Consider the following 10,403-nt stretch of genomic DNA (forward strand, 5'->3'; position numbering starts at 1 on the left):
CAATTTAAGTCATTTACTAAAGTTGTAGTTCTATTATTTATTTAATTATTGATCGTTATTCATTAAAAAAAGAAAAATTTCAAGTTTTCAGGAAATTTACTAAATCGAAAACATACTGAAAAACATTAAAATTTATTAAATCATGTTTAGTACAGTTAAAAGTTTTTTTTTTAATTTTTATTATTTTTTTTTGTAATCTTTCAGATCGTTTTAGTGGCGGTGGCTCATCATCTGTGGTTTCTTCTGTATTTTCTTGTCGTGATGTTCCTTGAACCTCCTCCTTTTCGACTTCTTCAAATATCGGTTCACAGTATTCTTGAACTCCTACTGGAAAATCTTGATAATCATTAAGGTCGCCTTCATTCCCATCGGGATTACTATCGATAGCATTCAATCGACCGATCATGATATCAGTATCATCATTGTCATCATCAAGTGATGCCCTTGTACTGTTAGAACATGTTTCACCTTTACAATTTTTGCATAAACATGAGCAAGGAAGCCCCCAGCTTTTTTACATCCACATCGGTTATTACACTCTTTTATGCAGGCACAATTAACCAGCTTAAGTAAGTCGTCAGGCGCCAGTTTTTACGTTGTTTTTATCAGCAGGAACATTGTTTCAGATTTGATCCAACCCCAATCTTCCGGATTCAAATTATAATTATCAATTCAAAACTGAACTTGGTAATACGTCCTAAATGAGTATAAATGTGTTGCTATTGTTGTTGGAGGTAAAGTTGTTAAGTTGATCGCAGTCTTTGATTTCGCAATCATACTTAAAAATCGAGAAACACGACACTGGCCTGATGTTGAATTAGTATCGAATTGACCGTACAAGGCCAGCATAATTCGCTCTCCAGCTACTTCGATATCTTGACGAGAGTCATCGGGATTGTAGAAGACTTCCACGTATTGCATCAGCTGAGGATTTTTATCTATAATATCCAGCAATTTTTTTTCCTTTGAAAGAAAATAGCGCTCGTTGTATCACATCCTATAAATATATTCATCCTGTTAATAAATTCATGATGAACAAAAAAGACTTGAAGCATATTTATCATAACTGCAATAGTTTGAAAGTTATTATAATTATAAAAGCGAAGGAGCGAATGAAAAAGACAAGTATCAAGGTATCACAATTTCAAAAGTTTTATAAAAAATAGAATAAATAAAAAAAAACACATAGTTACTTTTATTATAGAACAAAGTATTGAAAAAAAATTGTTTATAACAATTTTTTTTAAAATAAACAATTGAAAAAGAATAAAAAAAAATGTTTTTTCAAAACCTTAAAGAACAATAGAATTTATGATTTTAAAAAAAACGGTTCCTTAATTTTAATATTTAGTTGCAAAAAACGATTGTTAACTAACAAACGCATTTTTTAGCTGTAAAAAATCAAAAAAAATATATTATCAATTAGTTTTTAGCCATGAGACATTGAAACAATAGAAAATTAGAAAAAAAATGTTGTTATGTATTTTTTATAAAATTATAATTTTCAATTGTCAATAAAAAAATAGAAAATAACAATTTTTTTATTTTGGCAAAGATAATCTATTTTTTTGCCTATTAAGGATAACTTCACCGAAGGAAAAAATGCCAGGGTTTTAATTTAATAATTATAGGGATTTTTATATTAACTTTCAATTCAGAAAAAGTTATTAATTAACAAATTTATAATTAACGTTAAAATTGAGATAGAAATTTTTTGACTGCGGATTATTGTTTATTGATGTATCCCAACATTACATGAATTTTTTCATTCCTTAATATTTACATTTGATATGTTAAAATAATTTTTTTTGTTTTTATGTCAGGGTGACGAAAGGCGCGCGGAAGCCAGACTACCCGCTTTTGGCTCTATTTTCAGGACTCTGTGAAAATTATAAATAATCGAGATACAGTTTCGAGAGTCGGGACTTTTTTTACGCAAATTCATTGATCGTTTCCAATCATTTTCCAAATTTCCAAAATTTTGAAAATTTTCCGAGATATTAAGAAAAAACTAAAGCCCAATTTCTTTTCACTTAATTGTTTATAACTTTTGTAATTTTTATCGGCGCGTTTTCGGACCTTTCCTTAAACTGCCTAGGCAAAAATACGAATCGAATGACATCTTGGTCGTAATTTTTGGACAGGGCTGAAAAATGTTACAAAAAAAAGTACATGTGAACTAGACTAACAGCCCCCTTCTGAATGATGAATATAGCATTTAAATGAAACTGAGCTGCCGAGCTCCAGACAGACAAGCCAAATCTAATAATGGATTCGAACAGTGCTTAATAATTAGTTATTGCAACGGATTGGTTAATAAGTTGTTTAACTTTTCTTATAGCAAATACTGCACTATTTAGTTCATTGCAAATTGTATATACAGTGTGGTACCTTTAACTGGAATAAATTCAGTAGAATTGTAGCAGAATGTTTCTTGCAAAATTCCTGAGTGTTACGTATTGTATACACAACTCACTAATAGCAACCTCATCCGCTGTTATTAATATAATCCCTCGCGTTCCCCTAATCTCCAAGAGGTCGTAACGCCACTGTATTTTGGTGCCAATTCGACGAAACGCGAGGATTCCAAGCAAAAAGGGATCAGTACAATTCAAGAATCCGATCGGTAGAAACCAACCAGAAAAAACGCGTGTATGTGTGCCACAGCAATACCAAAAAGGTAAGTGGAATTCTTCCTCTTGAAGCGACTTGTACCTAAACAAATACAGTCCATTGCTCTTCTCGAACATTTTTTGATCCTTCTCAACGGATTAGTTTGATAACTAGTGAAGTTGCTTCTCTCTCCCTCATTTTTTACTCCGCCAAAATTAAAGTTTTTCTCAGGTACTAAAAAAAAGAAATAATAATTCGTAAAATTGGTACTACTCTCGCACCTCGGCGGTTAGAACCGTACGCGCATTGTGGTCACGCAGCACGAATTCATTGTTGTGCGTTTGCATTCATCCAGGCAACAGCTGATTCAAAAATCATTGTTTATTTACAATTTAAGTGTTTTTCCAGTAATTTCGTGCGTACCGCTTACACTCACTAAATTTTCTCGCTCTAAATTTATCTGCTGTTAATAGTTTTCATTAAATCATCTACACAATGGCATCAAGTGCTGCAAAACTAAAAAATTATATCGCCCAACGCAGCACAGAGGTGATCAAAATTACCGAACTTAAAAAGGTTGCGGACGCTGCTCTCACCGATTCTGACCTTCACGACAATTTCAAATGTCGCTTTAGACATATCGATGCAATCCGCGATAATTTCGATAAACTTCATCTCGCAATAGTCAATTTGGTCTCAGCTCAAGATAATGCTGATTTTGAATCACATAACAGTGTCGTAACAGAATTTGAAAACGATTTTTATCACATACAAGCGGTATACATGAAGTTATTTGAGAATAAACAAGCAGTACCAGCTCTAATAAATCACCATTCTAATGTGAGGCTCCCCAAAATGGAATTACCTAAGTTTGACGGTGATGCCAGGTCTTGGCAAACATTCATTGATATGTTTAATTCTGTTGTCCACGCAAATGATACCATAACTAATGTTGAAAAATTTACTTACCTCATTAATTGCCTCAACGGCGCTCCTCTGGCATTAGTTAAATGTACACCTCTGACAGCTCAAAATTATATGGTAGCTTATAATGCTCTTATAAAAAGATATCAAAACCCTCGAATTATTGCAACGTCCCATTGGCGAGCCATAGTGAACACAAAAAAGGTTACTAATCCAGAAGACTCTCATTCTTTACGACAACTCATTGATACATTTAATGAAAATATTGCAGTTTTGGAGAATTTGAACTTTCCAACTAAGCATTGGGACTTTATCCTCTTTAACATGATGCTTGATCGTTTAGATTCCACTACCGCTACAAAATTTGAGTTGGAAAATTCTTCTTTATTACCAAATCAGTATTATCAAACTCTCGAGTCATTTTTGAACAAAATTTGCTCAGCGATTGATACAGTCAACTCCGCCGCTCCCGAATCTTCTAAACTGAAAACTTCTAATAAATTTTCTCTTCCAAAACAACGATCCAGTTCTTCATTTTTTGTGAATTCTAATAAAAAACAAAACTGTCAGATGTGTCATCAAGATCATTTAATTTACAATTGTCAACAATTTCTCTCTAAAACGCCAGAGGAACGTTACAATTTAATAAAAACAAATAAATGGTGCTCAAATTGCTTAGGTTCTAAACACTCGTCTCCTAATTGTACATCTAAAGGTTTTTGCCGCCTCTGCCCGTCTCCAAGGAGACACCACACTCTTCTCCATTTGCCTAGTAAACAAGAATCTCAAACCGCTAGTACGACTTCTCAAACTAACTCAAACTCCAATGACTCTGCTCAAAATTCAAATATCTCTACTGGAAGCTCAAATGAAAGGTCTTCTCAAACTCTAACGGCTAGCGTACCCACTAGCAATCCAGGAACCATTCTTTTGTCCACTGCCATCGTAGATGTAGCTGATAGTCGAGGTCAATATAAAAGGGTTCGCGTTCTCCTGGATAGCGCAAGCCAAAGTCATTTTATTACGAGTAAATGTAGCACAAAACTTGGTCTAGCTCGTCACAAATTGTCTCTAGAAATACGAGGAGTTGGACGAACAACGACTCACGCTTCCCAAGGGGTATCATGTACTATAAAACCATGTAATAAATCTCAACCCTTATTTAATCTTGATTTTGTTGTGTTACCTTCAATCTGCTCTAATATTCCTTCACAAACCATTGATAGGAATGATTTTCTCGATTTATCTAAATTTGAATTAGCTGATCCAACGTTCAATGTTTCACAACCTATAGATATGTTGCTCGGAGCTGATATATTTGCTCACATACTGAAAGGTTCTTCTCACGTCGTAAATACTGATAAACCAGTCGCCCTAGATACCATTTTCGGATGGATTATTATGGGAAAGCTCGGTGTATCTTCTTCCTCCCCAGTAATCTCAATTTCAACCTTTATAGACTCTTCCTTAGAAAACTCGGTTAAATCATTATGGGAACTGGAACAAGTTCCTGCTGCACCCTCTTTCACAAAAGAAGATATGGAGGCAGAGGAGCTCTATAAATCCTCGGTATCTCGTGATAGTTCTGGTCGCTTTTGCGTTGCTCTTCCATTTAAAATTGTACAGCCAACTTTCCCTAACTCCAGAGATATTGCGTTGAAGCGTTTTCTCTCACTTGAACGTAGACTACGCAATGACCCTAATACTTATTCCCAATATTCCGATTTTATGCGCGAATATCTATCTCTCAATCACATGGAACTCATTTCCGATATCACTCCTTCCCCTTCTCATTATTACATACCCCATCACTGCGTTCTGAAGCCTGAGAGCACTACCACCAAACTTCGAGTTGTCTTTGATGCCTCATCCCGTTGCTCTAATAACTTGTCCTTAAACGATACGTTATTAACTGGACCCAAGCTCCAGCCCGACATTTGTGTCCTCTTGTCACGATTCCGTACTCACGCTGTTTGCTTTACAGCCGATCTCAAGCACATGTTTTTGCAAATTCTGATGAAAGAATCCCATAGAGATTTTCAAAGAATTTTGTGGAGATTTTCTCCTGATGAAAATATTAAAGATTACCGACTCAATTCCGTCATTTTTGGCGTTTCAAGTTCACCGTTCCTAGCCATTCGCACAATCCACGAAATTGCCAATCAATATCAATCTAAATATCCAAAGGCCTGTGAAGTTCTAAAAACGGATATCTTTGTTGACGATATCGTCACTGGCAGCTCATCTGTCTCTGAAGCGTTGAATCTACAAGCTGATTTAATTCACATATTAGGTGAATCTGGGTTTGAAATTCGTAAGTGGGCCAGTAATTCACCACAGTTGCTTTCCCACTTAGCTCCAGAATTGTTGAAATTTGATGCTCTACACTTAGATCTGAAAAAGGATACAACATTTAAGATCTTAGGTCTGCAATGGAATCCCACGCTTGATTCCTTTTCATACCAAGTTGAACCCCTTGACAAACCTTGCTCAAAAAGAACGATTCTTTCAAACTTAGCCAGAGTTTATGATCCTTTAGGTTTCCTCACTCCTGTCACATTGTCTATAAAAGTTATTTTGCAAATCTTATGGGCTTCTGGTGTAGATTGGGACGATCCCCTTCCTGAATCCATCGTGGCACAGTGGAATCAATTTAAAGATGAACTTTCACAAATTTCTTCTATTCAAATACCTCGTAGAATACTACCCCCAAATTCATTGTCCCAAGAAATCATAGGTTTCTGCGATAGTTCTCAAAAGGCTTATTGTGCTGTGGTTTACCTTAGAACCTTCTCGAATGATACCTTTGAAACTCGACTCCTCATTGCTAAATCTAGGGTTGCTCCACTCAAGGTGATATCTATACCACGCTTAGAACTTTGCGCAGCCTTGCTTCTCTCCCAATTGCTGGATTTCACTTTAAAAACATATGGTGAAATATTTAAAATCTCCTCAATTAATGCTTACACTGACTCTATGGTTGTCCTTGCATGGTTACGCAGTTCTCCCCACAAATGGACAACTTTTGTCGCAAATAGAATTACCCAAATACAAGAAAAGGTTCCCCCTTCTCTCTGGCGCACGTGTCTACAACGGAAAATCCTGCCGATCCTGGTTCCAGAGGATTGTCCCCCGTGGAACTGGTTACCAATTCCTTATGGTGGTCGGGGCCATCTTGGCTCTCACTTCCTCGCCACAAGTGGCCCGAAAGTTCAGTCCAACCTGGTGAATTATCTAATATATGTGAAGAACAACGAAAATCTGTTTTGATCTCAGTTGTAGACGAAAATGTCATTAACGGTTTAATATCACATTTTTCTTCGCTCACCAAGATTCAGCGCATTATTTGCTATGTATTACGTTTCATTTACTTTCGAACAAAACAGACTCGATTTGCTGCAGACCTATCTGCCCTCAATTCATCTCATATCTCTTTTTTGGAAATGGAATTCGCTCTTCAGCTTCTAATAAAAGTCACTCAGCAACAAGCATTCTCCTCCGAATTAGCCTTAATCCACCGGAAAAGACCTTTACCGAAACCCTTTCGAAAACTCAGTCCCTTTATTGATGATAAAGGAATTCTAAGAGTAGGTGGGCGCCTAAAATATTCAGATATAACGCATGAACAGAAACACCCTATTCTTTTACCCAGTACTCATATTTTCACAACTTTAGTGATAAAGTATACGCACTCTAAGTACTGCCATCCCGGCCTTCAGACCTTGCATTTTATTTTGTCTCAACGCTACTGGATTATATCCCCACGTAAGACTATTCGAAGAATTATCTCAAAATGTTATAAATGCTTCCGTCTCAACCCGAAACCGGTTCAACAACCAATGGGTAATCTTCCTAAATGCCGAATATCCGAACTGAAACCCTTTTCTCATGTTGGAATAGACTTCTGTGGCCCGTTTCGAACTACTTCTACTAGGATGCGTGGTGCAAAGGTAACCAAATCTTACATTTGCATTTTTTGTTGCATGTCAACAAAGGCTCTTCACTTAGAGCTTACCTCAGATCTTTCCTCTGATGCCTTCCTCGGAGCTTTACGACGTTTCGTATCTCGGCGAGGACTCTGTTCAGACATTTACTCAGATTGTGGAACAAATTTTAAGGGAGCTGCAAGGCAATTATCTGAAATCATGCAACAAGTTTCCGGCCAAGAAGGAATACGGTTTCATTTCAACCCCCCTTCCTCTCCCAATTTCGGTGGTCTATGGGAGGCTGGGGTGAAATCCTTTAAAACGCACCTCTTCAGAGTTATTGGAGATCAGACTCTCACGTTTGAGGAGTTGTCTACGGTCGTCACGCAAGTGGAAGCCTTGTTGAACTCGAGACCCCTCTGCAGTCTTAGTTCTGATCCCAACGATGATTCAGTCCTTACTCCAGGGCATTTTTTAACATTATCACCTCTCAATTCAGTACCAGAACCCAATCTTGGTAATATTCATTTGGGGCGTCTTTCAAGATGGCAAATGGTGCAACGTCTTCAGCAAGATTTTTGGAAGAGATGGCACAAGGAATATTTGCATACTCTTCTGCAACGTAGTAAATGGCTTGAGCCATCTACCCCAATAGAACTCGGTACAATAGTTCTCTTGAAAGAGGATCATAATCCTCCCATGAAATGGACTCGCGGTCGCATTACGCAATTGCACCCGGGTGCTGACGGTATTACGAGAGTAGTATCAGTAAGAAATTCTCAAGGGACAATCCTGAAAAGACCTGTGAGCAAGGTGTGTCCTTTACCAAAGTTTTAAACCCTTCTCAGCCAATTTTTATTTTTTTTTGTTGGTAAAATTTTAATTTTGATTAAACTTTTCTCACTATATTTATGAATATATAATAATTTTTCATTTCCTTTTTCACAAGTAGTCTATAAAAAACATTCATTTTTTGGTGGTCGGTATGTTACGTATTGTATACACAACTCACTAGTAGCAACCTCATCCGCTGTTATTAATATAATCCCTCGCGTTCCCCTAATCTCCAAGAGGTCGTAACGCCACTGTATTTTGGTGCCAATTCGACGAAACGCGAGGATTCCAAGCAAAAAGGGATCAGTACAATTCAAGAATCCGATCGGTAGAAACCAACCAGAAAAAACGCGTGTATGTGTGCCACAGCAATACCAAAAAGGTAAGTGGAATTCTTCCTCTTGAAGCGACTTGTACCTAAACAAATACAGTCCATTGCTCTTCTCGAACACTGAGACAGGTCGATTTTGTTTTCAAGAGAGATATATTTCTACATTCTAATGAACCAAATTACATGCATCCCTTACATACGGTAGCTATCCCCTAAATTTTTTCGAATAGCAATAAGGGTTGATTTGTATTAAATTTTAAAGACATATTATTCCTCTAAACAGCAGCGCTCGATTTTTAAAATTTCGTCGATTAGTTTCCGAGATACTATCAATTTAATAATTTGCATAAAAAATTAGCATTTTTCAAATTATCCTCATGTCTTATGAAAAATGCGCAGCTTTGAAGAAAATGTTTAAACAGGTCGATTTTGCCTTCAAGGGAGAAACATTTTAACAATGTAATAAATCAAATTACGTACACTCCTAAGCAGCTACCCTGCTTGTTCGGAACAGTTTTTGCATCCCATGAGTGAGTGTTCCAAACATAAGAATTTCTGACATTTGATACAATAATATTTCATAAGCCTCCTTTTTTTACAATCTCCACAGCTGCTTCGTCAATTGGTCCTCTCGATACTTAGTGCCTCAACTGTATCTTCAATTTGTAGAAGTTCTTTAATTCTATCTCGAATTTGTCTTGGTACATTAATATTTGCAGCACATAAATGCTCATCCACGAGCTGAAAAGACAATTTTTCCAAAAACAGCCTTCGTCGTAGATAGTGAGCCTCATCAACGTTTCCTTCATATAGAATTTGACTGTTTATACCAGCAACATTCAGTAAGGAATAAAAAATTACCATAGGACATCGTTTTGTATTTCTTGCACAATTATAAGAGGAGCACAACTTATCCACTATATCCACACCACTTTTGGTTTGGTTATAAAATGTGACAATTTCCGGTTTAGTTTTGTCTCCTGATTCAGAATCTATTGCATCATCATGATGCATACTGGATACTAAAAGTACAATTTTTTTTGGTACATAAGACACTAATGTTGCTTCCTCAAACATTGATGGAAATTGATTCCTCATTTTCCCCAATTCTATCTTTCTTGACTGTGCCACCTATGGTTAATTTATGGCCTTTTAGAATATTGAAAACCAAACTAAAACTTGTAAACCAATAGTGATATTTCGTCCTATTCCATGGATAGAAGAGGAGACTCTTGTAACAATTGCATCAGAAGCATTTGAAACACAATATGGGCCCTCAGGTTGTTGCCCAACATAAACTTCCAAAGCTTTCGTATAAAACATTTTCACATCAACCATGGCAAATATTTTTATCCCGTATTTGTTTGGTTTGGAAGGTATATTTTGTTTAAAACTGCAACGTCCCCTAAAGGCCTCCAGCTTCTCATTGATAGTAACATATCATATTCTGATGTAGTATATGATTTTTCAGAATTTTCTTTGAATACTTGAGAGAACTCTCTAATAGGAGACTGTTTATCAGTTGCTACTCTTTCCGCTCGTGTGTTTTTGTTATCAAATCTAATAGAGTTCAATAAAAATTTAAATCTGTTCATAGACATTGTCAACCTGAAGAGATCAATTCCCGTTCTGTTTGTACTCCATAACTGTTTGGTGTTCAACCGGATACTTTTATTAACACCAGCTAAATAAAGAAGAACAAGAAGAGTCAAAATTTCACTTGTATTGGTCGGCTTTGCATCTCTCTCTCTCTCTCGAGAATATTTGTTTGATTT

The 10,403-nt window shown here is 36.3% G+C and overlaps 2 protein-coding genes across 2 annotated transcripts; both read left to right on the top strand.

The window, feature by feature from the left end:
- Positions 1-3,108: 3,108 nt before the first annotated feature.
- LOC141485602 (uncharacterized) lies at positions 3,109-6,807 on the top strand. The gene has a single exon (XM_074182588.1). It carries the CDS (start codon positions 3,109-3,111, stop codon positions 6,805-6,807), a length of 3,699 nt encoding a protein of 1,232 aa, XP_074038689.1.
- Positions 6,808-6,980: 173 nt separating this feature from the next.
- LOC141485604 (uncharacterized) lies at positions 6,981-8,300 on the top strand. The gene has a single exon (XM_074182590.1). It carries the CDS (start codon positions 6,981-6,983, stop codon positions 8,298-8,300), a length of 1,320 nt encoding a protein of 439 aa, XP_074038691.1.
- Positions 8,301-10,403: the final 2,103 nt, after the last annotated feature.

The sequence above is a fragment of the Leptinotarsa decemlineata genome, unplaced genomic scaffold, assembly GCF_025532065.1.
Source record: "Leptinotarsa decemlineata unplaced genomic scaffold, Ldec_3_MD MMD2_tig00026328_RagTag_RagTag, whole genome shotgun sequence".
Taxonomy (NCBI): domain Eukaryota; kingdom Metazoa; phylum Arthropoda; class Insecta; order Coleoptera; family Chrysomelidae; genus Leptinotarsa; species Leptinotarsa decemlineata.